Below are 18,867 nucleotides of genomic sequence, written 5' to 3'. Positions count from 1 at the left end.
CTTGAAATTTAGTTACCCTTTTTTTCCCATCCCTGCTTGTATTACCTCCTCTTAACCAAATTAATGTACTGGGGTAAACACCCTCTGGGCTGTCAAGGAATGTCTTGCCCCATAACAGAAATAAGTTTGACTGAAAGAGGTTCTAAGTCACTTCCTGTTTTCATCTGAAGCCTAAAGAAGGTGAAAAAAGTATGTATTTTTGTTCTGTGGGAGATAGGGCATCTTTATCTCATGTGAGCAGACGGGACAGTACTAGTGTTTAGCTGATTACTTTGTACTTTGTAATAGCTGATAGACTGCTTCATCTACTGTCAAATGAGTCTTACTAAAGTTCTTTTAAACAAATGGATTGGTTGGTTATACAGTTGCCATTATATTTTGGAACAACACTTAGTTGCCAGTAAAAAGGAGGCCTTCTCACTTCCTGCTTTTGCCATGTGTCCTTTTTAACCCATGCCTTGGCTTACAGTCACTAACACTTCTGTAGTTTACCACCAAATTCCTTTGGTGATAAATTTACAAAACCTAAAAGCAGATAAAAGGCAAGCTGAAATAAATCTCCACCCTCCTAAAAATGTCAGCTTAGCATAAGAAAATGCCAGTTTTTGTTTACATGAGATTTACATTGTATTGAAAAAGGAACTCAACCCTCTGCAGAAAAAGCTGCAAATTCAATCCATCTTATTTTATTCCTTTTTAAAAGAATGCTCACTCTCAAAAAACAAAAAACAGCTGCTTTACAAGAGTAGTCTTTATTACATGCTTAAAAACAATCATTATTACACTACCTCATCAATACAATATTAAATCATGTACTCTCTTACCCCCTCCTTTCATAGCACAAACATAACCGATACTGGGGATAGGATGCTAATTTCAAAAGCACCTTAAAAAGGAAGGAGGGCTGGAGACTAAACTATTAAATTTCACTTTTATCTTTATGCTACCTAATTTCAACATGTATAAGACATTATTTTTGAAAGGAATACTTTTAGAGGGCAATATCTGACTGGAATCTTAACCAAATCTGAACTATCACTCTATTCTAACAATTTCTAACAAAAGACACAGAACTATGTACTTGAAACAGATTTTATAATAGTTTATATTTACACACAAATTCTGCCACATTATTCAGCACCACCAAAGTAAAACTCTTCAATCTTTCACTGAAAATGAAAAGCCCATCTGTCAACTGTTCCCAGTAAAAAACTGATTGTTCTACAAAATCAGCTGATCTAGGCAGGTAGGAACTAAAGTTTGAAAGATTCTCTCTCCAAGTTGCGATTTCGTCAAATAGGGACCATTCTAGGAACATGGTGGGACTGAAGAAAATGAGAAGGCCAAGTAGAATGACCACCACAAATAACGGATAAAGTCTCCAGGGAATCTTGCTAATGAACGTGCCAGTGTCTTGAGGCAAAGAAAGTTTATCCACATCCACTAGTTTTATGTCTTCCCACTGACTGGTATCAAAGTTCTTCATCAAAGGGCTTGAGGGCAAATTTGAGGGAGGCAAAGGAGTTTCCTTGATGACTTTTATTTTCTCCCTGAACTCCTGCATCTGCTGCAGAAATATGATGGGTTCTGACACATCTTTGAAAGCCTCAGCAATGTTAAAGGCCATTCGCTGTTCCTGCAAGATGGTGTTGAGTTTGTTGATCTCTGGGTCATAGGCCTGCATCACTGCAAGTTTCATGGTCTCAAAGTCAGACAGGATTTCATTCTTCTTTTGATCTAACGTGTGTTGTAACTTCTCAAAAAACTCCTTCACTTTATCTGAATCTTTAGTCAGCAACTGTAGAGACTTCCTTTTGCTAGTTTCCAAGGTATCCAAGCGAGAAAGGGCATCTCCCCGACGCCAGGTCTCAAAGCTCTGGAAGAGGGACTCAAAGGCGTCCCTTTCCTGAGCATAGGCATCTTCGATAGAACAGAAGACGTGCTTGGTGTGCTCACCCCGAGTCGCACAGATGCCACAGATCAGCTGCATGTCAGTCAGGCAGAAAATGTTGAGAGGCTGTCCCAAGTGTCCTTTGCACACTGGCATTTTGGGAGAGATCTTAATCTTGTTATACTTTTCCACAATACCCTTCAGGGAGTAATTAACCTGCAGGCTATTGACTCCCGTTGCTGAAGTTTCCTTCCGGCACGTGGGGCACTTAAATGGAGAGGATCTCCACAGGGAATTCCGCACATTCCCCTCTAAGATCCCTTCTAAGCACTTTTTGCAAAAGTTGTGTGAGCAAGGCAAAACCCGGGGATCATCAAACAGACTGCAACAGATTGGGCACGTGAGGTCTTCTTCAAGCAGCTCCATCACATCTCCTACCAGAGAGAGAGAAACACTTTATTTTACATCAGGAATCCCCTCCATTTGGACTATGAAATAATTAGAAGAAACTATCTTCACAGCCATTAAAAAATGCTCTTGTCACAGAAATAACTGGTCAAACAAAGAAAATAAGAGAAATTTGGGACGGGAATGCACACCAAAGCAGATTTCATCTGCTGGGACTAGAACACACTCCTTATCAGTGGGGCTCCCGGTACACAAGGCCTTTGTGTGGGCTCTCCAACAGCAGGCATTGGCTGAGACAGGGCGAGGGCTGGGACAACTGCAAGTGGAGCCAGCGGGGCCCAAATGCTTGCTTTAAAGCAGAGCTGACTACTAGCTGTCAGAAACAAAGCCACTCAGTGTCTGAGCAGAATGAGCTCTTTAGTCTGGGCCCACAATCATAAAATGGTATGCTATTTAAAGAAAGAAGCAGAGATATAAATCCAAGCATGTTCTCTCATGGAGACTTTTATTAAAAACTGGCACATTTTCCTATTTCAAAGGCAAGATTACAATTATTAAAATCAGGGGTAAAAACATAAAATGAGAGAGCTGCAATTCATTCTTCCCTAGAGAATTAAATGGGTATTTTTTAAAACCACTGGGACAGTAATCAAAGCTGTTTGCACTGTCTGGAGCAATCAGTTCTCAAGATGCAATGGGGAGAAACCTGGGCTCCCTAAAGCTCTTCCAAGGCACCTGTGAGGACAATACTATTTTCATAGTAATACTGAGATGCTGTTTACCTTTGGCAGTGTTGACACTGCACCATTAAAAAAGCAATGGTAAGCAGACACAGCTGGGGCCTTAGCAGGAACCAAACAAGACCACAGGTAGCCCCAAACTGGATTCCTAATGTATTCACCACCACATACCCACAGCTGGGCAAAGGTGAGGGCAGCCAGTTTCATTTTAGAATGTTCTTGAAACAGTAAAAATTATTCATTGTACTAAATCTTAATCCTTGTGTACATGTCTTTTTAAATCTTTCATATAACAAAATATGAAGTAACCACAAAGTATTTCTATTGCATACCAGCAGACACTGTCTGGAGGAAAAGCAATTAGGCAATTTAGCCACAAGCTAATCAGCTGCTTTTTTCAGGGAACACCATTTTTATACTTGAAACAATGAATGACAAACTATGGGTATAGAGACTTAAGTATCTGGCAGACATTTTTCTGAAAACAAACAAAATGAGCCCATCACTTCAAGGCAAACAAATGACAGTGTTTCTCGCCAATGATAAAAAGTTGAATTTTTAAGTGAAAACTGGATTCTGGCAAACATAGTTGCCACTTAAAAGAGCTTGATAGCTTACCATTAATTGAAGACTTTTCTAATGAAACAAGTGGTAATATTAACATGCGTATTGTTTTACGACAGAGATCTTTGTATAATGAAATATGTCACTGTTTGGAGATTTACTGGAGAAGGAAATGGCAACCCACTCCACTATTCTTGTCCAGAGAATCCTGTGGACGCAGGAGCCTGGTGGGCTGCTGTCCATAGGGTCACAGAGTCAGACACGACTGAAGCGACTTAGCATGCATGCATGCGTGCATTGGAGATCTACACTACACAGCAAATTAACTGGTTCAAATCACCAATGCATGTTACAGGTCATGCCTGGGTAAAAGATCAAAAGACCAATTATGTTTAAAAAAATATGATTTCAGATTTCATACTTCAACTAACTTTTAAGAAACTACCCCTTGTTGAGTTTTGGTATAGTATCAAAGAAGAGTGATAGTTTTCCAAAAAGGGCATTAAAATATTCCTCCTTTCACCAACTACGTATCTGTGCCAAGCCAAATTGGATTTTCTTTGTATATTTCAACCAAAATAACTGATTGTAACAGATGTAATGCAGAGATACAGAAAAGATTCCTACTGTTGTCTACTAAATGGCGATTCTTGACAGAGATCTCTAAATATGTAAAACAAGGCCACCCTTCTCACAATTGTTCTGACAAGTTATTTTTCACAAATTATGTTAACATGATAGGTTTATCATAATTTTAAATGAATTACCTTAAATTTTTTCTCAGTTTTAATTTCAAATACACATGTAAATAAAAGCTCTTGGGAGCCTCAGCTTTCAAGTGTAAAGGGGTCCTGAGACCAAAATATTTGAGACCTCTGAACTAGAGAATACTAATTCTCAATTCAAGTTTATTCTTTTAAAAATGTATATCTTAAAACTTTTATCCCTAAAGTTTTAGAAACAAAAATAGCACTAAATATGTCCCCATTCAGTTTACTAAGATAAATATATCCTTCAGTATTTATATGACCACCAAAGTAATAAAATTTATAAATAAATAAATAAAATAGGGTCTACTAATCTCTATGTCATCTTATAACCAAAAGTAAGTAAACCTTTTGACAGTGATTTAAAGAATCACAATTGGACCTACAATGTAGAAGACTTAAAAGATAAGCTGAACTTGCAGGACTAACTAGTTTATGGTCTTAGGCTGTGAGAGATATATGTATAATAAATATATAATACATATATATGTGGAATTGGGGCTTCCTTGGTGGCTCAGTGGTTTGATCTCTGGATCGGGAAGATCCCCTGGAGAAGGAAATGGTAACCCACTGCAGTATTCTTGACTGTGAAATCCAATGGACAGAGGTGCCTGGTGGGCTACAGTCCATGGGTCGCAAAGAGTCAGACATGACTTAGCAACTAAACAACAATGTAGAACTGAAGTAGAGTATTCTGCCAGACTTTAGTGTTTTATGGCAAAAATGGTGATGAGCTTATTTTCTGAAGAATCTTTTGTGACATGACAAATCAAATAATCTTCGAAAAGCACTGGAAAGAGAATGGCTTCCGAGACTGAGGTTAGTGTGCTGAAAGGTTATCAAGCAGTTATAGAACACTCTCTTTAGAGCAAAGAAAGAAAACTTTTCATGATCTTCCACCACTAGTCCTGGTTCTGTCACCTCCCCTGCTCTCTAACATGTTTCACCTAGAATTAGATAAACCTAATTTACTCTTCCTTGCCAGGTTAGTATTTCCAGAGAATCCTATCTAAGCACGTTAAACAACTAACAGGAAGAACAAAGGAGACCAGGTTTTGTCATGAGGAGGAGAGAAAGGCACCCAAGACAAAGAAACTTTGAAGAAAACTGAGGATACTGAAATAGCGGCCAAGAAGAATTTTAAGGCAATCAAGTATCAAAAAGAAAAAAGGAAAATGTCACACACAGGAAAATTTAGAAATAACAGTCATCCCAAAGCCACAATCAATTTACAGCTCTTAAAATGAACCAGAGAAAAACATAATTTGGAAAGTCCCTTTTCTAAAAAAATTGCATCAAAACCATAGTAGATCCTGTTGTTCCACTTTTAGTGATACAACTTATAAATTTTAGTTCATAATTTAAAGACTTTCATTTTAATCCACATTAAAACAATTTTATTTTCTTAGCTTTATACTCAAAACCTTATGTCAAAACTCTGTGACCAATTCCCTAGCTGACTTTTAGAGAAAACTGAGATATATTAGCCTAACAACCCAAGAAACCATGGCAAGTTTGCTGCCTTTGAAGTTTTAAAGGAAAACAATAAGGGTTTTAGCCTCACTAAGAGAAGGGTATGCTTCACAGTAAAGGAACTTACAGATTCTTTTCTTAAAAGTATGCTAACATAAAAATCTAAATAAATCACCTGAGCTTACTTCTTAGACGAAACTAAAATATACGTCCCCTTTTGGGGGGGACAAATATAGATGTCAAGAAACTTTATTATGTGAACAAAATTTCTGTACACCAGTCATAAAATTTCAACTTAACCAATCTCAAACTAGGTATACAAAGGCAAACAAGTCTTCCAAGATTCATTTCTTATTTTGAATCAAAAACTTCCCAAGTTCTGTTTATTTTGGCTGCTCCACACAGCTTGTGGGATCTTAGTTCCCTGACTAGGAATTGAACCTGGGCATGTAGTAAGGAAATCGCAGAGTCCTAACCATCACACTGCCAAGGAATTCCAAAAAATCTCCCAAGTTCTATACCAACAAAGAAAATAGCTGAATATATAACTAGTTACCTACCACCTCCTCTGGTTTTCAACTTCATTTGTCTACTGTATTTATACTTTAAAATATTTTTTAATTTGCAGAGAATAAGACTCCTTTTGGTACATAATTCTATGAGTTTTGACAAATGCAGTTGTATAACACCACCACAGATTTATTTTCAAGCAAACTTTCAAAATATCCACTCAAGGAAGACTATAGAAACTGTTTGATTAATACTACCTTGAGTGGGTATATATTAATAGCAACAAGAGTATTTAATACAACAATCAGAATATTTTAAAAGACAGAAAAGCTAACAGTTACAGGCTTCCCTGATGGCTCAGACAGTGAAGAATCTGCCTGCAGTGTAGGAAGCCCAGGTTCGATCCCTGGGTCAGGAAGATCCTCTGGAGAAGGGAATGGCTACCCACTCCAGCACTCCTGCCTGGAGAATCCCATGGACAGGGGAACCTGGCGGGCTACAGTCTATGGGGTCCCAAGAGTCGGGCATGACTGAGGACTAACACAACCCAAAGGAAAGCAGTCATAAAACACAAGTAAAAGTTGACTTCTCCCTCCTGGGAGCCTTTTTGTTTTTATATGATCAACTCAAAATGATTATAAATGAAGAGGTGTTCATTTTATTCACTTAAAAGATAATTTTAATAAAACCTTTTAATTAAAAGAACCTTTCCTATTAAATCTTGGCACTTCATTAGTTGACAGCAATATAAAGTTCAAAATAATATCCAATATTTTTTTTCCAAATCCCATTAGAGAATAAAAAGATTATACCTTGTATCTTAGAAATTTAAACCTGATTTCCATCCTGCTTTGATCTTTGAATTCAGAAATTTCAAAGCAGTATCTAAATACCTAACAAGTAACTAGATAGAAAATACTGAAACTCACTTCACAGACAAAACTAAATTATGGGAACTCTACTAAACAGCCAGTCATCAATCAACCTTATTTTGAAACAAAGTATAGAATAAAAGAGCTCACCTTTTAAAAAACTCATATCCTCTCATCCCACTAGTTAATCTTATTTTCAAGTAGTATACTGATAATTTAGTATGAGATCCACTAAATGGTTTCTTGAAACTTACTAAAGATGTATTAATAATAATTGAATCTAGGTGGAGGATATAAGGATATCTATTGTAGTGTACTTTTAATTTTTAGTATATTTGAAAATTTTCACAAAAGTTGGGAAAAAAAAAATCAAGTGAGACCAGTTATAAGAAAATCATATTGAGCTAAAAAGGTAAAACTTCAGAAATACTAGCTGACAATGATAAGCTTCATAAATTTTTTTATCTTTTATAAAATAAAAAGTATCTTACTGGAAATCTCTGGATCCAGGCGTATGAGTAGATTGACATACTCATTTTGCTCTCAATCTATGACCTTGGACAAACCACTTACACATGTTAGTTTTTCTCCTCATTGAAAAACTGTTTTGAAAGTTATCTAATAATATATGAAAACTATTTACCAAGTTGTTTTTTTTCAAAGTACTCTTTATCAGTATGTTATTAACACTTCATTCTGGCTTTTAGAGACTGTGCCAAAACATGATCCAAACAGGATAATGTGAGATTAAGAAAAAAACAAAATTTCTGATAACTTAAAAAAGGAATATGAAAATATACCACGTATAGTATCTAAAATAGCTTATCTAATTGTTACATGGCCCTTGCAAACACCATATAATTTACCTTTGTGGCCATATAAGACATAAGTAACCTACCTTTTCTGGCACTGTCCTAGAATAAGTGGCAGTAATAAGTAAATAAGTAATAATAGGTAAAATTTCCCCCACTGTATTTCTAATAGAATTCCTGATTAGGGCAAAATAAACCTAGTACAGAAGGTCTAGCAGCTTAGAAGCCCTACCTACTCCAAAAGTTCACAAGTTTTTGGACTAAAATGACATCTCAAAAACCAAAAACTACGTCATTACCTTCATAGTCTAGACAAACTTGGGAAAAATTAGTTTTTTCCTTGCCTTCATTCTCTTCTCTATGCCACTCTTTTTCCTTGACTCTTGTTTATTCTTTTATCTCATGTTCCCCATTCTACTTCAAGAAACATAATCTTTTTGATTTCCTCTTATTCCCTCCTTATCTCACACCTTCTGTCTCTCACCTGATAGTCACCCAAGATATTCTGTAATCCTGTTAATCAGTAGCATTAAATCAATAGTTCTAGGATTATGAGCTAGATCAGGTATCACTATCCTATTTATGAACAACTATTTAGAAATCTATGAGGATATCTAATGGTATGAAATCCCATTCTCTCCCACCCAGATGCAATCAATTAGAATAAAATGAGGGTCTGAATTTCAAGGAAACATAACATATGGCCTAAATTATTCTCCTAGTCTGGTACCAACCAGATTCAGATTATTTATCTTTACCTGTTAAGAGTTAAAATTAACTTAAATTGGAACTACCAACAGACATAAACTGGTTATGAACCAGACGTGTCTGGTTTCTTATCTCCCAAATAAATGTAAAGAGGTTTAAATGAAGGTGAAAAAAATTTTAGAACAAATCTTCTTTTGCAACAATAAACTTGGCAATCACTAGCCTAAATTATTATCCCCAACAGATTGGTATCTATTGAAAGTTTTCATCATCTAGCCCTGCATTTGAGGTTAATACCAGCTTTCAGAAAAGTACTGTCAATTCAGTACACAGCAAGCTAGATCTATCTGGTAAGTGAAATCACTTAGTGTGTAATACTGCGCCAAGAGAAAAAGGTTATTCTGTGGCCAACTGATCAGTACTACCTACCAATAAAATTGGTCTGAACCAAGTTCCCTTTGTTCAGTGTAGAATTACATACACATTTTATTCTAAGTAAAACTCATCTAGAAAATATTTCAAATAGAAAGCTGATTATGCTAAACTTTAAGCAGTTTCCAGGTTGGCTATAGTCTATTCACTATGCTGACACTCCACCCTCCTATTCAGTATCTGCACATATTCGGGGGAACAAAGAAAGAGCTCCTCTGGGAATTTTGAAGGGTTGGCCAGGCTATTGCCAAATAGGATACACTTGTGGTGCTTATTCCACAGGAAAGACGATTTAAACTATCGGCAAAAATTTTCAGTTCCACTTTTCCTTAGAAATGTATCTACATCTATAATGCAAATGAATTAGAAAGCATCCTCATTAAGGGAATCTGCTTGGATTCCCTCAAGGGCTTGACTAGAGTGTAACTATTCTCCATGTCAAAGGACACCTGTTTTTGGTTACCTGTTAGGGGTGCTATTCCTCTAGTACCTGAGAGTTTCAAGGCAAGGTAATGAGAGCAGCAGTGTCTTTCATGAATACAAAAATGGACAATCCAACCATCTAATGCTGTTTTAAAAGATGAAATAGTAAAAAATCCGTTCCTGCCCTAAATTCCAAAATATAGCACGTTTACAGAGGTATTATCATACAAGATGTAAGAAATGCCTTACAAAAGGACATAGAAAGCTGACACCATACTAATGTTGGAGAGGTTATCCATACAAGTGGATTTTGTTTTTCTAAAATTATAATTTGTGATTACAGAAAATTCAGGAAATATAGGGGAAAAAATTAGCCATGGTCACATTGCCAAGAAATAACCATTATTATTATTTTGGTGTATTTCTTCTAACATTATTTGGCATATTTCTTCCAATCTTGTGTGTATGCACACCATATTTTAACAGAACTGGTAGCATAACAGAACTGTGTGTCCACTTTTCCCACTTATTTTATTACTTGCATTTCCCCTATTGTTCCCCTGTTTGTTTAAAACATGATCATCTTATGGATATGCTATTTCCTACTGTTTATTTTGGGGGGATTATAACATTTTAATGAACAATGTAGCAAAGTCTTAGTCCAACACTCTAATTATTTCCTTAAATGGTTCCTTTAAGTGTATTGTCAGGTGAGTCAAAGAGTAGAAACATTCTCAAGGCTCCTGAAAAAACTGTCAAGTTTCCCTCTAGAAAAGAGTATACCACTTTCTGCACTCTGACCAATGATGTATGATGGTGCTCCACCTCTCCAAGTAGTTCCTGACTTTACAACAGAACCATACTTTTATAGAACTTAGTAAAAAAAAAAAAAAAAGAAGAAGAAGAAAAAGGCATATTTTACCATACCTACCTAAGTTTAAAGTTTAAGGCAGTTAATATTAGTATGTGTCTGCATATCACCAATATATAGTATATGGTGCTAAAAGTTATGGGGTAAGAATAAAATACTGGGCTTAAAAACATTTTAGCTCTTAGCGATCATTTAGCTAAACACCTAACTTTACAAGTGAAAACACTGAGCCCCACCCCACCCTGCAAACTGTACACAGCAAGCAAGGCATAGGACCTGAGTTGCCCAATTATGAGACCTCAGCACTATCCGACGGAGAAGGCAATGGCACCCCACTCCAGTACTCTTGCCTGGAAAATCCCATGGACCGAGAAGCCTGGTGGGCTTCCGTCTATGGGGCCGCACAGAGTCAGACAAGACTGAAGTGACTTAGCAGCAGCAGCAGCACTATCCGAAAAGTGGGTCAAGAATTCAGGATCCTCACTTGTTAAATGGAGACATATAATCAGGAGTTCTCTAAATCCCTTCTAAAATGCTATAATTTTTACAAAGTAGGTTGTAACAGATTCTCCAGTGAAGAAGGGTAAAGAGCACTGAAACTGCATCTAACTACCTAGCTTTCCAAGCACTAGCTCTACCCTTTATGGCATCAGGACTTTTATACCTACCTCATGTTCTTGGAAAGATTAAGTAATGTGTGACAATCTTGTAAACTATTGACCTACATCATTGTAAGGTGATTTAATTAACATATGTGTAGAGATACTGTAAAAACTGTAACTACACATTTACAGTGAGCATGAGTGAGTTAGAGCATAGTGTATTAACCAAGAAAAGTCCTAAGACAGTTGGACTCTCTTGAACTATAATTTCAAGGGAGGGCAAAGTGTTACATAGCATACCAGGTGCAAAGCACCATTGGTGGAGATGGGCATAGCTTAACAGCTGTGGCAGTAGGGCCAGGTAACCAATACATGTAGAGAATAAAAATAACCTGGTGTTACAGAAAGACTTGCCAGAGAGGCTTAGTATGTCAGCTGGTGCAAAAAAAAAAAAAAAACAGACAGTATTTTTAGGGAAAGACAGGAGAGTATGAAGAAATATATCTTCTTACTGTGCAAGACAGAAGTATAACCAGTTAATCAACAACTCCATCAAGTTCTACCACAGGGACTGGTTATGTAAAAGAAATTCTGCTTTTAAAATACCTATTATAGGGTCAGAAAACTCAAGCCCTGTTGTACAAACCCAAGCAGCAGTGACACAGGAAATGAAAAAAAAAAGACAAACCCTATTTAAAACCAAAAGTTGTTGTAGCCTCTCTTCCTTTGCAATACAAATCTTTGGATTATGTTTCAAATAACTGTCATTTAAAGAATGTCTAAGTATTGAATCTATTTTTCTGGGTTTTGACAAAATATGAAAAGAACAAAGACCATTTATGAGGGTGGGAACACATAATCTCGACAGAGTTCGATTTTGAAAGGTTCTGGGCCTGAAGAAATTGGGTGCTTTTTTGCTTAATGTAGGGAAAAATAGTTTACCTCTGTCACTTGCAAGCCAGGAGTATTGGTCAGGGTTACTGGTTCCCAAGGCAAAGCAATCAGGTTTTGGTTTGTTTTTTCTTCAGGTCGTGACTGGTAATCAAAACGAGGCTATTGCAAAGAAAGAACAAAGAAGAGTGTTATGCATTTATCTGCACAGGATCCTTAGTCTTGACCCTTAATTTTTTTTTTCCAATCATTCCCCCACAAATAAAGCCAGCCGGCAAGGACCTGGTGAAAAAGCCAGGAGCATGGGAGAGCCTGGCGATCTTTTGTGCTAAGGAGCTTCACGGCTAGGGCGCCCTCCCCCGGCACCAGGCAGCCTCCCCACGCCTAGTGCCAGAGGGTGGTGGTCGCGCGCTCCGACTCTGGTTCATGGTCGCGTCTTCTTTTGTAGGCGACCCCGAGGAGCCGGCGGTGAAGCCAGGAGCGCTTGGTAGCGGAGCAGGTTTCCTGCAGCCCGGCCGCGCTGGCCCGGCCCCGGCCGCCCACCCGCACGCCATTCCCCCCACCTCCGGTAACCGGGCCCGGCTGCTCTCCGCGGAGACCAGAGCTCAGACTGAGCTCTCCGCCAGCCCCCACGCACGCAGGTGCCCGCCCAGCCAGGACAAGTCCCCACCCCGCTTCCCCAGGAGAGGCCGGCCGGCGCGTACTTATCTCGGACCTCCGGGGTCGGTGGAGGGGAAGCCGCCGGGAGCCGCGCAGCCGCCAGTTCTCCGGCCGCGGGTACCGCGCGTTTACGAGGCGGGAACGGCTGCAAAATGGACTCGCGGCGCCGACGGGCCCCGCCCCGACGCCCTCCTTCCCCCGGCACTTCGGTCCGCCTCCCCCGCCGAGCCGCGCCTTTGTTCCGCCTCCCGGGGCTCGCCTTTCCCCCGGGGAGGGAGGCCGCGGGTGAGGGGAGGCGGGAGCCCTTCCGGTATCTCCAACCGCCGCCTGCAACCGCCGGCGCGCGCGGCGCGCGGGGCCGAGGGGCGGGCTCCCGGCGGCGCGCTCCGCTTGCTTCGTGAGGGCTGCGCGCGCCCGCGGGGCGCCGTGTCCGGGGCGCCGGGCCGGGGACGCGGATCGCGCGGACCCGCGGGCTGGACCCGGGCCGAGCGCGGGCGACAGGAGGCGGCGTGGTCCCCGGTGGAGCCGCCTGGGAAGGAAGCCGGCGCACGACGAGATGGTTGGGTTTGGATTGTTGTACTTTTTTTTTTGTTCGTTGCATTTTTAGGAACAAAAAAAAAAGCCCAACCCTTCACACCGCTTCATCTGCATCTCTCACGACCAGAAGCTCGCCTCAGCGGCTTGGGGGAGACTGAGACGGCTGTCCGCCTGCACCCACAACCCGGGGTGGGTGGGACGGGCACTTGCGCAGAGACCAGCGCCAGGCTGTAGCCAAGGGCTCCAGCCAGAGCACAGTCAAAATAGTTAACTATTGCCGCCCCCGTCCTCCCCATCTGTTTCTTTGCAGGCTTTAGACTGAACACGAGGGACCCAATTCAAGGTTTCTTTTTAGGGAAAACACCACTGCCCTTTCCTTCGGAGAGAAAGAACTTAAATACAATTAGCCGCTAGCCTGACTCTGTATTCTGACGTCCAGCCCCCTGTATAGGGACATTCTCTAATAGCAAAGGCGTTAAGCACTTACAAACGAGCAATTACAAGATTACAAATGTGAAAGAATGGCTTCTCCCAAACTTGCAGCCTTGAGGGATGTGAAGCAAGTACAGGAAAATCACAGAATATTCCCTGGGTTTGAGTCTGTCTGTGCACAGGAAGTCTGTGCTTTGGAAGTAGAATTCCTGGAGAAAAGGATTGGTGCTTGGGCCCAGTAACTAACACTGCTTAGCTCAATCGCTGTAAAAAGCTCCTCCCCACTCCCTTCTAAGATGTCCAGTTCCTGACCATGCTTAGGTCCCATAAAACCCAGTTTTGTGTGTATCTGTTAAACCCAATTTTGCCTTTGAAGAATATGTTGCCGTCAAATATAGTCACAATCTGAAAGTTGAGAAATATGATTTATTCAGTGGGAATTTTTAGGACTTCAAGCCTGGGAGACAGCATCTCAAGCGACCCTGAAAGAACTGCTGGGGGTAGGGCTGGGTAGGGAGATCAAGTTATAGAAGTTTGCAACAAGGGCCAGGTAGTCTGAACATCAAAAGAATCGTGAATTAAAGAAAACCAAGGAATTTAGTGTTTTCTATGTACCAAAAGATGCAAGTGTCTGGGCTCACTGAAATCATTCTTTTCATATGCATCTCAGCTATCTGGGGCCACATCCTGTTTTTTCTCAGTGCTCACCATAGGGATAGGGAATAGCTGCAACCTAATGGCTGCCCTGCAGCAGGTATTATTTTCCTTCCTGGTTGCCCCGGATGGCTGGAATCACTGATAACTGTGACATCCTTGTTTATTGATATGGCAGGAAATACTCCATTTCTCAAAGAGTTCCTATATTTATGGCATTTTGTCTTCATAAGAACACTGTGGAATGGCTGTTGTGATCTGCAACCTATAGATGAGGAAGCAGATGAAGTGATAATTCCAAGACAAAAAACAGGCAGAACTGAGTCTCTGAAGTCATATTCCAAGTACACAGTCTTTCTATAGCAAGGTAACTGTCAGTACAAAAACTGCACCCCAGTTGCCTACCAAATAAGTGTTATTTAAAAAACACCTGTTTGTACAAACATTTTGAATTACCCTAATATTAAAATGATAAAAGAGGGGAAAGTTATTAATTCATAAATCAGAAATTATCCTTATGTAATTATATGATACTCATGTGTATCTGGTTGGTGGTGGTGGTGATTTAGTCGCTAAGTCATCTCTGACTCTTGCGACCCCATGGACTGTAGCCCACAAAGCTCCTCTGTCCTTAGGATTCTCCAGGCAAGAATATTAGAGTGGGTTGCCATTTCCTTCTCCAGGGGATCTTTCCCACCCAGGAATCGAACCTGGGTCTCCTGCATTGCAAGCAGATTCTTTACAAACTGAGCTGTGAGGTAATCTCTCTGCTTGGTGGTAGATATTAATAAATAAACTTCTGACCAACTAAATGAATACATTGGTTAAATCTGTGTAGAAATGCTTAGATTGTTTTTAAAATTAACCTCTATGAAAACGTTGTGTATTAAACTCTCAAGTGTAGAAAAATAGGGAAGGAAGAATGACCTATTTTCCCTCCCAAGGCCCTAATTTTGTAAAATAGACAATCAGACAATCACCACGCACAGTACTACTAGCAAAAGAGAATTACTGTTGGATTAAAACCTACATACATAGATAGCACTGTCTTTCCTGGAAGAGCACAGTGTAACTAGATCCCACTGGAGATAGCACTAAGGGATTGTCAAAATGCTTGTCACACTGGAATTTCCTTCTATTGACTATTCTTCAAATAAATAGACTAAGCTTAATATTGGAATTCTTATGTTAGCAAAGCAGTAAGATAGAGTCTTATGTAGGTTGATCTTTCATGAAAAAAAAGTATTTTTACAGGTAGAATTCCTTTCTGCCTTTTTTTTTAGAATTTTTATTTATATTTACTTTTTGGATCATCGTTGCTGCATGGGCTTTCTCTCATTGCAGTTGAGTGGGAGCTACTCTCTAGTTGTGGTGTGCAGGCCTGCAGTGGCTTCGCTTGTTGTGGAGCTGGGGCTGTAGGCACACGGGCTTGGTAGCTGTGGTGCATGGGACTAGGTGCCCTGCAGCACGTGAGGTCTTCCCAGACCAGGGCTCAAACCCATGTCCCCTGCATTGGCACGTGGATTCTTAAGCACTGGACCACCAGAGAAGTCCCTAGAGTTTCTAATGTTATATATTTGAAATATATAAATATTCCTATTTTTTGTGATTTATTTCATGCTGTTGCTTTTGTCCTGAGCCTTGACGAAGTTAAAATTCACCAGCATTCCTTACACCTATCAAGACAAGTGATCCCATGTTAGATAACAAAAGGGACAGCACCAAATTTGGTGTACACCGAAGTGTAAACTGTCAAGAGTTGGGAACATCTAACAATTAAGACTGGAGCAATTATGTGCAGGAGAGGGGCGCTGGTGAGCCTCCCTGGATATACTGGAACATTTCATTACTATTCTATCCTTCCCTTCCCAGCAGCCGCCAAAGTCATGAACGCAAGCCCCAATATTCCCCAGCAAGAATTCCTGGCAGTACAAGGCACTGACATCGCACGGTGTAGCAAAAAGGGCAGTGACTTTGGAATCAGTTCTGCATCCAAACTCGAGCTCTGCCATATACAAGTTGTTCAAATTACTAAGCATCTCTAAGCCTCAGTTTTCTCTTCTATAAAATGGGGTCATGTTTCACTTGATTGGGAAAATTAGATAATGTACAAAGCAACCAGCATGGTATCTGACATATAAGAGGTGCTTAATAAACAGCTGCTACTGCCATATGGAAGAAGAAAACCATGCCAGTTTTGAATAACAGATACTTTGGATTTGTGAGCATCAAGCACAACAATCTTAAGCAGAGGTAAACTACCTATACAGTAGAGGAAAGTAAAGCGTTAGTTGCTCAGTCGTATCCAACTCTTTGAGGAAGCTGGCACCATAATTTCTGCTTTTTTACAGTCCAGGGTGGCCTTTTAAAGGCACAGATCCTTCTACTGCTGTATCTTCTTTATCTTCTTCTTTGTGCTTAGGGAAAGAAGAAAAAGAAAAAAACATCTCACTTAATGAAAGGAAGACTTTGCAATGGTTTTTAAAGCTTTACAATTTCAGTGAAATGGTTGGAACATCCAAAACATTCCATTAAAAAGAAAAAAAAAATCAACCTGTAAACATACATGTATCACCAAAGACAGAAACTTACCTAAGACTTGGGTGAAATTAAAGGAATTAGTCCTTGGTTGGAAGAGAATTCCAGGCTCCATGTATTTCAACTGCACAGTGAAGATGGTACATTAAATGGAGCAAACAGCAAGACCAGTTAGCTTTGGGAGAGAATGAGAGATACTTAAGCAACAGTAAACTTAGCCTTTAGTTGTGCCATTTCTTTAGATGGAAAGATAATTTATAAGAATAAAGTAAAATGTCAGAGGTAATTAAGATGATATTAACATTTATGGTCTTCCCTGGTAAGCTCAATTGGTAAAGAATCTGCCTGCAATGCAGGAGACCCCGGTTTGATTCCTGGCTTGGGAAGATCTGCTGGAGAGGGGATAGGCTACCCACTCCAATATTCTTTGGCTTTCCTGGTGGCTCAGACGGTAAAGCATCTGTCTGCAATGCAGGAGACCTGGGTTTGATCCCTGGGTTGGGAAGACCCCCTGGAGAAGGAAATGGCAGCCCACTCCGGTATTCTTGCTTGGAAAATCCCATGGACAGCCTGATAGGCTACCGTCCATGGGGTCGCAAAGAGTTGGACACGACTGAGCAACTTCACTTCTTCACCCACTCCAATATTCTGGCCTAGAGAATTCCATGGACTGTATAGTCCATGGGGTTGTAAAGAGTCAGAAAGTGAACAACTTTCACTTTATAATTTTATACTCAGGACTGTGCTGGGCACCAAAGACAGTAAATGAGGAATTTCCCATTGGTTGAAGACACAACTCTTAAAAGCATGAACTAGTATAGTAATAGTGGCTCCTTAAGAGCCAATGTAAGTGGTGAAAACAAGATCAGAGGAAGGCCTGGAAGCATCACAAAGATCTCAGAGGGGAGGTGGGAGTCCAACAGAACCTTTAAAGATCACAGGATTTGAAGATGAGAAAGAATAAGAGCATTAGAGGTAAGGAACACAGTTCAGGGTGGGAATGAACTTCACTGATACTAAGTCAGTGAGGGGCATGGCTTAGTTTCAGGGAAAAAAAAAAATTCTGAGGCCAAATTGTGCAATGTTTTGATGTCAGAGTTGAACTTCATTCTGTAGGAAACGGGAAGCCACTGGATAATAGTATATGGCACTAACAAGATGAAAACAGAATTGTAGGAAGACCCATCTGGTAACAGGAGCCAAGACCTAAGGTAGAAGTTTCCTTTATTTTAATACTTTTGAGGTTATTGAAAATTATAGATTTTTAAAAAATGCAGTCGGGTACAACTGAATGACTAAACAACAACAACAATGTATATAAAAGTACAACGTATATTTTTTTTAAAAAGTACAACATGTGTGCCTAGGTTAAATCCCATTGAACCATTTAATTTCAAATATATTGCTTATTTAAGTTCTCAATTTGTAAATAAAATGGAAGAAGAACTAACCATGACAAATATCCTCCTAAAGTCCTCTGAGGGGAAATTATATGTGTGTGTGTGTGTATATATATATATATATTTATATTTATATATCAATTCTATATAATTTATCTTACCATATATGACTAATGTTAATATATTGCTTAAATATTAATTATACTTTAGAGTATTCCACATTAGAGCTTTAAAAATTACTTTGAAGCATAATGCTCTATTTTGATATTTTAATGATGATTACATTCAATTATGTTAATCTTTTCTAAATTTAATTCCCATACATGTAGAATTTTTTTGATGAGTTATTTTATGGGGGCCTTAAGAAATGATTCATTCAGGTAAATATTTGCAGTTTTTAAGAGAACTTGATTTGCAGAAACTGTTCAGTTTGGAATTTTTGTGTTGAGTTCATTAATCATCATGTGCTCTAGTTTTCTCTTGAAAATGTCAGTTATAATAAGAAATTTTTAAATTTCAATTTAGGAAACTACTCTCACCCTGTTCTATGAGACATTTTTAGAATATTTCTTCCACAAATAAGGGTACAATAGTTTTATATCGTAGTTTTAAATAACTGGTGGATTTCTATACTTCCAACACACTTTCTTTATCTCAAGTAAAGGCAGTAGTACATCATAGA

At 39.4% G+C, this 18,867-nt stretch overlaps 2 protein-coding genes across 3 annotated transcripts; both read right to left on the bottom strand.

Moving 5' to 3' along the window:
• Nucleotides 1-799: 799 nt before the first annotated feature.
• Nucleotides 800-12,753, bottom strand: TRIM13 (tripartite motif containing 13). Of its 2 annotated transcripts, none has more exons than XM_068984562.1 (3): nt 12,669-12,753; nt 12,016-12,126; nt 800-2,325 (listed from the first exon to the last, which is right to left on the bottom strand). In XM_068984562.1, the coding sequence occupies exon 3, from the start codon at nt 2,315-2,317 to the stop codon at nt 1,094-1,096; it is 1,224 nt and encodes a 407-aa protein (XP_068840663.1). In that variant the 5' UTR covers nt 2,318-2,325; nt 12,016-12,126; nt 12,669-12,753; the 3' UTR covers nt 800-1,093. The 2 variants fall into 2 exon arrangements, with proteins under 2 accessions (XP_068840663.1, XP_068840664.1); XM_068984563.1 differs by having other exon boundaries at nt 12,680-12,753.
• LOC138089344 (putative HTLV-1-related endogenous sequence) lies at nt 12,389-13,225 on the bottom strand. The gene has a single exon (XM_068984771.1). The coding sequence runs from the start codon at nt 13,223-13,225 to the stop codon at nt 12,389-12,391; it is 837 nt and encodes a 278-aa protein (XP_068840872.1).
• Nucleotides 13,226-18,867: the final 5,642 nt, after the last annotated feature.

The sequence above is a fragment of the Capricornis sumatraensis genome, chromosome 12 (genome assembly GCF_032405125.1).
Source record: "Capricornis sumatraensis isolate serow.1 chromosome 12, serow.2, whole genome shotgun sequence".
In the NCBI taxonomy this organism is placed as follows: domain Eukaryota; kingdom Metazoa; phylum Chordata; class Mammalia; order Artiodactyla; family Bovidae; genus Capricornis; species Capricornis sumatraensis.
The sequence above is the reverse complement of the archived record's forward strand: the minus strand, read 5'-3'. Positions and strand labels throughout refer to the sequence as shown.